Source organism: Adiantum capillus-veneris, chromosome 2, assembly GCF_014529385.1.
Source record: "Adiantum capillus-veneris isolate H3 chromosome 2, ASM1452938v2, whole genome shotgun sequence".
NCBI lineage: Eukaryota > Viridiplantae > Streptophyta > Polypodiopsida > Polypodiales > Pteridaceae > Adiantum > Adiantum capillus-veneris.
The window spans coordinates 75544694-75556751 of NC_140932.1; the positions used below are offsets into that span (position 1 = coordinate 75544694).

At 47.2% G+C, this 12058-nt stretch overlaps 1 protein-coding gene across 2 annotated transcripts in view; it reads left to right on the forward strand.

Moving 5' to 3' along the window:
- LOC147463001 (major pollen allergen Ole e 10-like) overlaps positions 1–12058 on the forward strand; it is a 76962-nt gene that overhangs the window by 32070 nt on the left and 32834 nt on the right. For both annotated transcript variants that reach the window (XM_086486619.1, XM_086486615.1), the window contains one exon: positions 2493–2520. In XM_086486619.1, coding sequence (XP_086342745.1) covers positions 2493–2520 — 28 coding nt within the window. The remainder of the gene's footprint in view (positions 1–2492; positions 2521–12058) is intronic.

A 12058-nucleotide genomic window follows, 5' to 3' on the forward strand; every position in this document is an offset into this window, starting at 1 on the left:
CCTTCCCCACACGAGCTTGAGAGAGAGAGAGAGAGAGAGAGAGAGAGAGAGAGAGGGAGAAGTACCAAGTAGAGTTTAAGGGAGAGAGAGAGGTAGCATGTAGAGGCTTCTTGGGCTGAAAGATAGAGAGTAATTTCAACAATGAGGGAAAAGGGGCTGCTTTTATAGATTTCCTTTTGAAAAAAAGGAAAAGTAAATTGTCTTTTGTCTTTGACAAGTGCCCTTACACATGTAACAAGTGTTTTGATGCTTGTCTTTCTTTTGGAATACTCCTTTTAGATCTTCTGGCACCTTCTCTTGTGTTTTGAAAAAGTGCTCGGCCCATGAAGAGGTTGTTCGTGCCTTTTGCTCTTCCTCTTCTCGTAGAGTTTTCAACCTGCTCCTTAATGCTTTCAAGCTCCTTGATCATTGAGGGTTGATTTTCTACCTCCTTTGTGGGGGTATTTTTGCAAGCTGCAGGGTCTCTCTTGAGTGCTTCAATCACTGCATCTTTTTCATTCACGCATTCTTCCGTTTTTGATTTCCAGGATTCAAACATAGCAAGTGCATCCTTTAATCTTTTCTGCATCATACATTCCATTACATTCACTTTTGCCCTCACAATCGTCTGCATTTCGACCTTCAATGATGTGTACATCTCGTCACGCTTACTTAGCATCTCTTTGTCCAATTTTTTCCTCATATCTGCATACATAGCTTTTTTTTCATTTGCATACATCTCTTTTTCAATGTCACCCCTTAAGAAGCTTAGCTCCTCCTTAATCATCACCTGTACCTTCTCATACATTAAGTCATCTTTGACTCTAGACAATTTCTCCGCTCTTAGATAACTTGGCAATAGTGTGCTCTCTTGAAACCTCCGCCTAAATGTCACTTTTGATTTAGGCGGGGTTTCATAAATGCTATCATCCCTGACATCGACTGGTTGGTCCATCCAAGCACCCGAACAATTCCTTGCGATGGGATCGCCTGGGCCTGTGAAGATGTGCTATAGGTGCTAAGGTACTGCTGTCCTGAATGTCTTGTAGAAATCTTTGCGTGAAGAAACAACCGTCAGTCTCACTGTCTTACAAGTGCGTGCACTGCCAACTGTCTACCCACGCTTTGCTACAGAGGTCGCCAGCTACTATACATAACCTGCACACTGCGCTGCACTTGCACACTGCCCTGCACTCCTTAGAAATCTTACAAAATTGCAGTTTGAAGATGAAAAAATTGTACGGCACCCTCATGCTGGACCTGGCTTCGAGTGTTGCCTGCAGCAAACCCTAGCACCACTACTGGCCTGTGCAGCCCACATGCAGCAAGCTAATGCACACAACTTTGTAAGCCATTGATGGAATCCTCAATGTCCTGCTTGCTGCATACCACCTGCACAACTGGTTTAGGTTTTCAGGAGCACCTACGAACAGCCCGTGAATGGGCTGTGTATCATTGCTGAAAGAGAGAGAGAGAGAGAGAGAGAGAGAGAGAGAGATGAAATGAAATGCTATATTATGGTCTTCAAAAGGCCAATGACCTATGAGACCACAAAGTCACAACATGGTGGAATCTAGTACAATGTCTGGGTACAAAAGATAAAAAGTGAGGTGCTGAAAAAAATATCAAAATTCCCTACCTACTAGATGGTAAGTGTGTGTGTGGGGGCGGGGGCGGGAGCTCATACAGAAGTGATACAAGGGCAGATACGAGAGTGAGCATGATATACAATCCTCAACAAGATCATAGGAAGTCCATCATCGATCGTTGGCGGATCTCATCAATCTCCTCCATGGTCAGTAGTCTGACCGGACGTTGTGGATATCGGGCCAGGGTGACCCGAATCCGCTGATGTAGTCCTCCTCAGCCGTGGGCGCCTAGATCTCTCGAGCGCAGTTGCTCGGTCGATCAGCTTGCCTATGGTGTGAGGAGAGTATGAGATATAAAGCATAGTCACAAGGGACGCGTCCCGAGGAGTGGGGACGGGGGACGGGGCTCAAATGGATTTTAAGTGTAAAAAAGAGGGCGGGACAGCAAGTGGTGACAGAAACGTGGGGACGGGAAGCCCAAAAATGGGCGTCCCCTGTGACTATGGTATTAAGGAGACTGACCTGGTAAGCGCCTCAACCGCTATGGGGGGGGGGAGCAGCTAGCTTTGCCCGAATAATGTCATGTGGTACTGAAGCCCTGGCTCTAATAAGCCGTGCAATCATAGAGACCAGAGGCTTCTCCATACCTCCCCATCCATCAGTGCGACCTTTCCTCCCGTGGTGGTCCATGGAAGACCCCCATATCTGAGAGAGGCTATGGAATTAATTAATTTAATGCTCGCTGCACTGCTAAGCTTCATTTTGAAGGAATTACCATGCGGCCTCGTGCATTTTTAGCGCGGGGGGGGGGAGAGGGAGGGGGGGGGGGGGGGGGGGGGGGGGGGGAGAGAGAGAGAGGTGTTTTATGGGATGTTATTGTATAAAATTACTGACATTAGCCAATTTGTATGATGTTTGGTGCAGGTAACGGAATGTGTGTATTTCCTTCCAGGTTGGTTTGTGGGCATCTATGCTTCTTCTTTTTTGTGCTTTCTCACGTTTAATCACTCTTTGACTCTCAATTTAACAATCTGATGTTTCAGCACATGCCTAGATAAAAAGGTAGTTTGTTTTGGAGATGAAACTTGAAATTATTGGTCTGTCATTGTAGCTTCAATATACATTTGCTCTACTTTAGTACATCTAAAACGTGGACTCAGATGAGAGCCACAGTGGCTTGATATTCCTTCTTCAAAAACAGACTTTAAGCAGTGGAACTCCTTGCTCAGACACATACAGGGCCCTTTGTTTAGCCTTGTTATCATAGTCAGTGGGCCTATATGCATGCCATGCGCAGGTGGATGAATGCTATGATGGCAGCTGCATCATTATAGCCTATTGAGTTACATGGACCTGTATGTGATTTCCATTCAATTTTTATGTGGTTCTTTCTATGGAGTTGAACGCAACATCAAACGAACGAGATTATATGATTTGAGTGCACATTCTATACACTCCAGATAAGATTGTCGTGGTATTTAGTCGATACTATGCATGATGGTTATATTCTCTTGTGGGTGACTACCATGGGTCTATACCTTGCACTCTCCTTAAGGGTGAATCTGAGCTTATCCTGGATTCATCTAGGTATTATGGCTTGTAATATAATAGTATGGTTCAGCTTTGAAATAATGATTATAGCCCAAGACAAAAAAATCATGTTTATGTTTATAGTCCGGATGAAAGAAAGAGAGAAATTATTGTACTTTTGCAGTCCAGAACTGCTCGCTACTACTATATGCACGACCGCCGTTGTGCAATCCTTTCCCTAATGCCAGCGTGGAGATTGATCCTCGTAGTGGAGGTTGACCGGCTCTAGGCAACTTCCATCCATTGTCAGATTTTCGGCACACATCTCAATAATGGGGATCAGATGGTAGTGCTGGGTGGATCAGACAGCGGGTTGAATACTTGGGGCTGCCTTATCATTGCCTCATTTGCTGCTAAAGGAGCCCATAGTTTGAAACATACGGCAAATTTGAGGTTGCATACGTTTGGTATGTTTGGAGAATGTTAGAACCAAACATTCTTGACTGTTTTGGAGAAGCTGAAAACCTTGAAGCAATGAAAGCTAGTAATGAATGTTCACTGTTAAGTAGTGCGTTGTAAGTATGTTAAGTGATGGCATATTTTCCCACAAAATAGGCTAGAATTTAGGGTCATGTATTGAAACCGGCCTGTAGACTCGCTAGAGGGCGGTAGACTTTAGCTTTGATCTTTACATTGTTAAACTCTACGACACAGAGGAACTTCACAAATAAGCATGTGACTAGAAATTACACTTCAAACAAAACACAGCGTGGTAGCGAAAGTGCTACCAAGCAGACAGTGACACCGCATTGGCCCCAAGGTTGGGGCGCCTCTTTTGGTATTTCTTTATCCAATTAAACTTCGGAGAAAACCTGTAAATTCCTACAAGCTCTCCGACTTTTATTGGGCCAAAAAAGACCTACTCTAGCGCGATTTCGGCAGCATAACCGCAGTAGGAGGCTTCATAGACAAAATCCCCAAGCAAAAGGTGACTCTGTCAGCGCATTCGAGCACTTTCCAAACCTGGTCAGAAATTGCAGCATGCTGAATTATCTGTTTTCTGCCCCAAAATGCATCAAAACACCTGTATGATGATCTCCTAGCTTCTCCGAAGCTGCTGGGGGTATTAGGGATAAAAAGGGTCAAAACCCTAAACCTGCAAAAATACACAGCAGGCTGTAATTTACTATTTCGTGCTCTGTTTTGTGTGCCAGTCGCATCTGTAGCAAGCCCTCAAGCTCTCGCACCTATAGGGCTACTTGCCCTTTGAATCAGACGAGATTTTTCCTGAGAAATCTCTCCGCGTTCACTTGTACCTTTGGGGGATTAGCAATTAGGTAATCCAGTACCTATGCAAGAGGCTCTTGCCTCGGCAATCGCGCATGAATCCACACAACTGTACATACAGATGGAAAGCCCTTGAGCTGGGCACTTAATGATGGAGAAGCAGCCTTCTCTCTCAAAAATGGGTGCCCCCTCTTCATGGTGAGTCTGGCAAATCGATTTCGTGCCACCATGTGTCCCATTTACTCTTTTGAGTTAATTCCTACCCACCAACTTATAAAGTGTAGTGAGGGGCCTAAAGGACTTTGAACTTAGCCTAGACATCCTTTTATTGCTCGTATTTCAGTGTCGACTGGCCCGAACAACTCATGGCGACCTGGCCTTTATTGCTGCGGGTGAAATTCTCGGCCATCGGCCGTTTCACATTGGCCATACAATGTCCAACCATTTGTGACATCATTCTTGTTGTAGCCCTCTCTTGGAGAGGTGGATGTAGCCCTACGGGCAGTTCTCATTAACTAATAGAAGGATCTTTTTCTCGGGAAAAAAAAAGAGCGAGTGGTGGCTCTTTGGACAAAGGGCTTAGACATGCATAACTCTCCTGCTCACAGAGTGGCCTCTGGACTTGCTCAGCTTAGTCGATTTTTTCTTCAAGAGTCCATGGCCTGCCTGGCTACAGCAAGAGAGGAGGAGCAGTGTCGACGGGGCGTTGCTTCCTTGCAGAGGATGCAAGAGCAGCATCCAGACTGTCCTTGGTTGGAGGGGCAGTTGTAGCAGGCTTGCCAAGAGCTTGCTATCATAGAGGAGAGGCGCCATGAGTTTGCTTTCCATCGACAGGCATCTCAGTGGACCCCAGGTGGGTGACAAAGTGACAGGGGCTTTCTTTGAGATAGTGGGACCCCGACATACGCAGGAGGCCTGATGGGTCAGTTGTTTCAGAGCCAGAGGACATGCGAGGGGTTGCTACTGACTTTACCGTGACCTGCTGTCAGCAAAGCCTCAGTCAGAGCGTCAGGATGCATACAGAGAACAAGTTTGGGCACAGATGCCTTGTCTTGTGATTGAGGAGATGCGCCAAAGGCTTGAGCTGCCTCTTCAGCTAGAGGAGCTCCACGTGGCCCTCAGAGCACTTCCCCGTGGTAGCTGTCCAGGTGAGGATGGTTTGACTCCCAGATTTTTCTTAGGAGTACTGGGACTTGCTTGGCTCAGATCTCTGCAGCGCTTTTCAGTACATCTTGCACACAGGAGAGATGCCTGACAGCATGAGTGGGGGTCTGATTTACCTCATTCACAAGGAGGCTGGCTCCTTGGATGAGATTCGACAGTGGCGGCCCATCACCATCCTCAACTCAGCCTATAAAATTCTTGCCAAGGCTTTGAGTTTGAGGATTCAACCACTTCTAGAGAGCATTATACATGGGACATAGACAGGTTTTGTCAAGGAGAGTAGTATCCTTGTCAACATCTTTACGTTTTGGGAGGCTTCTTCCCTCGCTCGCCTCCATGGTGAGGATCTGGTGATACTTCTTCTCAATTTTGAGAAGGCCTACGATAGAGTTGACTGGGACTTTTTGTAGGGCACTCTACGCAGGATGGGCTTCTCAGATGCCTGGATCAGAGGTGTGTCAGCTCTCTACAGATGGGCACACAATCAAGTACTTTTGGCAGGTGGTAGAGGTGATCACTTCATGCTCACATGTTCGGTCAGACAGGGCAGATTTTTGGCTTCACAGCTGGTTGGTCTACGTGGCTTAGCGCTTCCTATTCGGGGCGACGAGCTACTAGATGTTGAGTTTGCAGACGACTCGGCTTTATACTTGGAGGGCCAAGAGGCCAACCTTCATAGGTGTGAGCATGCTCTTGAGACCTTTTGTTGTGCATCAGGCGCACGGATCAACTAGAGAAAGACAGTGGCTTTCTCCGTTGGCAGTGCTCCTTCCTACGCCTCATTGGCTGCCAGGGTTGGGTTTCAGATGGATTCCCCTAGGGACTAAAGTTCGGTGCTTGGGCTGTCAAGTTGGTTTGGACTTGTCTCCTGAGCAGCAAATTGCTCCCCTCCTTCTATCCATCAAGAGGAAGCTGTTAAATTGGAGCTCCGCACGACTTTCTCTGGTAGGCAGAGTTGTAGTGGCCAAACCAGGTGTTGTTGGCTACTATGTGGTACATTACATCTTCTTGGATCTTTTCGAGTTCCTGCATCAGCCAAGTAGAGAGGATGATCAGGAATTTCCTTTGGTCATGGCGCGACACTCCGATAGCCCCCGGGCCAAAGTGGCCTGGCAGGTCATCACTCTTCCTTGTTCTCGGGGGGTTGGGGATCATAGACCCAGCACAGCAAAGCAGAGCCCTTCTTGGAAAATTTGTTATCAGAGGATTGCTTCCTGGGGAGGAGTCCTGGAAGGAGTTTTTGCTTCAACGGCTTAGTGCTAGAGTGCCTCAAGCTGGAGGCCCTTGGAGGACTTCGACCAGATGGATTTTCACAGAGATTCGTAGAGTTGGCCTGAGCAGGAGATTGGAGGACCGTTTGCTGGGAGTCTGCTCCGCTCCTGGGAGCATTTGAGGAGAGGCCTAGAGCAGCACTAGCCTACTTGCACGGAGTAGCGTTTGCGACAGTCCCTTGTTTTGAACCCCATGGTTAGCACCAGAGAGGCCACTTGGCTGGTAGTAGGCCTCATGTTTCTTGGGGTCCCACGGCAGAGGGTCCAACACGCACCTTAGGTGATTGGTTACAGTTCTCAGGCTTGTCAGAGGAGCTTCAGGGCATGAGAGGGGTGCAAAGCATTTGTCAGGACATCACAGAGGCGTTACCAGCTGACTGGCTCACACCTCTCGAGTCAGCAACGCCCAGATGGATGGGGGCCTTAACGCGACTGGAGGTCCTCATCATAGTTCTGGCTTGTTCAGAGACTATACCTTCCCTGTTTTTCGAGCTACAGGGTGGGGGTCGTTTACACCGAGTTTCAGTTGAGGCCCCACAGGTTGCAGATTGTTGTTTTCAGAGGATCCGAGTTGTGGGCATCTGCGGGAGGACTTGTGTCATAGATCCTGACCCAAAGCTCTCGAGACTGGCCACTAGAGGCTGTGGGCTTGGGAGAGTTGTCCACTCGCACGAGTGCAGTGGGATCCTGGAGAGTGGTTTTGGCGGGACCCTTTCGCCTCAGCTGATCATCCAAGTGTCCCTTTCTTTCAGTACATTGTTCGACTGGGACATCATATACTGGCAGCACGGAGAGAGGCTCGTCCTGCTGCAGCACCTCATTGGCAGGAGGAGAGTCTCACAGCTGAGTTCTTGTCAGCTTTTTGGGCGAGGTTGTGGGACGACAGACAGCCGCGGCGAGTCACTTTGTTCCAATGGTTGGTTGCACATAGAGCTACAGCAGTGGGGAGTTGGCTTGTACATAGTGGTCTCTCGACCATCCTGTGGAGAGTCGGCGTCATTGTCTTTGGGACTGTCCTATGGCACAGCAGGTTTGGCTGCGTGTCCTTCGACTGATGCTAGTTTTTTCCACAGCACGACAATACACTTGGGGGACAGCTGCTTGGTCCACTCTCACGAGCCCGGCACTATAGTTTGAGCTATCTTCCACTAGCAGGATGATAGTGATCCAGGGGGGTCGACCTACACTCCAGCCTGCTACAGAGCTTACTCCACAAGAGTGGTGCAGTGAGAGAGAGGAGTGTTGGGAGCTCATCTGCGGCCCGACACACTGGTTCATCTGGCGGGACCGCTGCTTCCACATCTTCGAGTCTTGCCCTGTACCACAAGTAGAGACAGTTCGAGATCTTTGGCTAGAGTTGATCCATACTCTCAGGGGACAGTTTGAGAGACTCCAGGGCAGCTCCGACCGCATGCGAGAGCATAGAGAGGCTTTCCTTCAACTCTGGCGCCTTGGGCCTTTCTTCACCATGGTCTAGGGTGGACTCAAATGGCACTACCGTCCACTTGTGTGGCTTTTCCCTCCTCCCATCTCCTCATTTAGCCTCATTGTACATATGCTATTTTTTCATTGGGAGAGTCTCCCCTTATGATTGTTTTAGACCTCTCTAGTAGAGGTGGTTGTAGCCCTATGGGAGTTTCATTAACTAATAGAAGGATCTTTTTCTCGGAAAAGAAAAAATTTGCAGGAGCTTGAAGTAACCGTCCTTGCGTTGGACGTTAGTTACTTAGGAGCTAGAGCGATAAGGGACGTATGGGGGTCCCATTGGTCCTCCCATTTTTTAACACAAGAAAACATGAATCCTTCAATAGCTCCCCAAAAAAAATTGATTGGGACCCACATTGGTCATAGTGCACTAAGGCATAGCGACTTGGGTAGGGTAAAAAGTCCCCATTTTCACAAATGAAGCTATCAATTTTGAAATTAGTGTCAATGTACAAAGAAAATATTTACAAAACGTACACATATTAAAGAGGGGGTCAAGTTGACTATAGAAGCACCATAGAAAGGGGGCTATATGGGTTCTTTAGAATTTGTAGATAAGGGGTTGGGCTAGTGCCATGGGGTCCGTAGATAAGAGGGTTTTTCCCATATGGTTGCACGCACGTGACATCCCCCTCTTAAGAATAAGTGAATCCCCCGGGCCCCAAACGATGGCACCCCTTTCAGTATTTCTTTATTATTGCTTTAGCAAGTTACAACACCGGTGGCTCTACTCTGTATCTGCTCCCACAAGAATGCCAGAGAGAGAGAGCCCACCCTTCATATTTAAAAGGTATCTAAATACAAAGCAATTAGGAAAAAAAATTCATTCAAGGTTTTGTTCGGACAATCGAACTCTTGACGAGCGACGACTGGCTTGTCCTTCTATATCAAGGTGATCATTCGGTTCTCGATTTGGAGTGTCGCGTCATTCTTGTCGTGCCAAGGCATGCCCAAGAGAGTGTCTCAATTACCCAACTTCATGATGTGGAAATCCGCTTTTTCTTGGTATCCCTCACCGGAAGAGCACCAATGAGCGGTACCACCTTTTGAGTTTGCCCAGTGGCCAGCTCGGCCTCCAGTTCTCCACCCCGTGAATCATAGTCAAAATCCATCTGCTTCAGGAAGTCAGGATGGATGAAATTCTCAGTAGCTCGCGGATCAAAGAAAATTAGGAAGCCGCTAATGTCACGTGCACATCTAACCCTATGTGCATGTGGACAAGCTACTTCAGGTCTAGGGTTTAGGTGAGCTTAGGAAGTGTTCTAGCACCTTTGTGAGCCTGTGCGCAGGCCGTGCATGTCCAAGCACTTAGAGTAGTTGCATATCCTCTGGTTACACCCAACATGATCATCACCACGACATTCAATACCCATCATGAGCATTTTACAGTGCACAGAACCCATTTTCCCAATTTGTCCATTTTTCACTTATTATTTAATAAGTGTCTTTGTTGGAAAACTGAGTAGGGAAAATTTGCTAAGTGACTATATAAGAAACCTAGCGCTAGCACTTTCTGGCAGAAGAGGCAATAGAAGTTCCAGGCTCCAGCAACTTGCAGTGCACCTTCTCAGCAAGACCGGCAGGAGGCCTAGCGTTTCCAACAAACCGTAGAGCAGATAGCGGTTTTGGCTACAAATCAGCTTAGCGTTTTCTGCTACAGATTCAGCCTAGCGTTTTTAGCATATAGCAAATCAGCCTTGGCGTTATGCTACAGATTTCCTGGCGTTTTTCAATTGCAGACCTTGCCTAGCAATTTGCACTTTCCGGCGTCGGATCAGCCCGAGTTCATCAGCGTTTTCAGTTTTCAGCACTTAGCCTCGCACAATCAGCCCTTAGCCTCGCAGATCTCACCTACCCGCAATAGATCCTCGCCATACCGTCAGATCAGCCAGTGTTTTCAGATTCAGCCTGTTATTCACAGATTTCAGCATCTGCGTTTTTCAGCGCATCGTCGTCGCCATGGCCGTCCTCGCCGACACAGTGTTAGTAGTCAGTGTTTTGCAAATTTCAGCCCTAGCGTTTTCAGATTTCAGCCCCTCCTCGTCGTTGTCATCATTGTCGTCAATATCGTCGGCAAGTCTATTGCATCTAGACCATTGCAATAGCATAGACCTCTCTCGCCATAGAGAGGGGGGCCCTTGGAGGAGGGTTTGAGAACCGTCTGGTGTCGTATTCTTCTCTCTCTCTCTCTCTCTCTCTCTCTCTCTCAGCACCTTCATTCACAGTGTCATTCACTTTGTTTGTGATCATTGCACTCTCTCACTAAAAACGGAAGGCTCTCCCTTTCGTAAGTAAAAGGAACCATTGCGCACAATTCGCAACACTCATCTTGAGCAAAGTTCAACATTCACTTCCGCTGCACCTTGCAGCTGATTATGCCATATGCTCCGCACAATTCATTTGAACTTTCGACATTAATGCCATAAATATTAGGTGCAAGTCCAATGGCAGGTCTAGCTCTCTTAGCCGGAGGTTGTCCTGTGGGTGTATCTGCTCTTGGAGCTAGAGGTTGCTCTAAGGATGTCTCGGCTCTTTGAGGACAAGTATTGTACGTATGTCCTGTCTGAAAACATTCAAAGCATCAGCCTCTTGTAAGAGGGTTTCTCGTTGACGCTGTGTCAAACAAGGCCTTTGAGGTTGACTTTCACGAGATTCCCGAAGGTTTGTTCGTTGTTGCCGAGAGTTCTGATTGTTTGCCGGAGTTTCTTCGGTAATAAAATCTAGCTTCCCTTTCATCAGCTTATAGCCGACCGTAGCATGGTCCATAAGCTCTTACATTGTCGATACTTGTTTAGACAGACAGTATTCCTGTAAGGGTGAGGGCAGTCCAATGGTATATCGCTCACATTGATCCTCCAAGGGAATCAACTTGAAGAAAGACACCGGAAGGTAGACATCGAGAAACCTTTGGTTGTAGTCTTCCATGATCTCCATGGCAAGCATTTTCAAGTTTCCACATTCTGACAAAATTTGGACTTCAAACAAGGAGGTCATATAGCTTCAATCAAAAATAGCCTTGAAAGCTTGCCAACCGCATGCTCCACCACTACATAGCATTATCCTTGAGAAATCCCACAACTCAAGAGATCTTGGTTCTTTTGTATAGTTCCCCAAAGCATAGATGTTGTCGAATTGTTGGAGGAACTGCAAGGCTTTCTACAGATCTTTTCACTCCAGAAAAGGTGAAAAATTTGACTGTTGTGCCGCCATCCTTGAAATCCTTTGGTTGGTTAGGCGCAAACCCCAGATAGGGATAGTAGGGATATCCATACGGGCTCCAACCATTGTATCCAAGTGGCAATGGTGGTTGGGGAGGTGGTGGCAACAACGGTGGCGAAGGTGGTTACATTGGATCAAGGTGAGACGACTGCACCATGTTCCTAAAGACTCCCCCAATTGGAACAGACGATTGAGAAGGTTTCCGGTTAGAGGCTATTGTACTTTCTAGTGCCAGAGCAGGGGGTACCACCTAGGGCATCAGAGGGGGTAACATGTAGTTCACGAACTGTTGAAAACTTTGCGGCATTGGGAAATTTTGCTAAGGATGCCGCAAAAGTATGTCACAAAGCTCGTTGAGAAGAAACTGCATGTACTCTGTAGAATCCAAAAATGCCATTTTGCTTGTTCTTGGTAGGACCAGTATGCTTTCAGAAAAGCACACTACTGGAGTTCTGATACCACTGTAACGGGAAGGCACCACGTGCCAACAGAAAAGAACAAACGGAACAAACTTTAAGCACTTCGAAACAACTG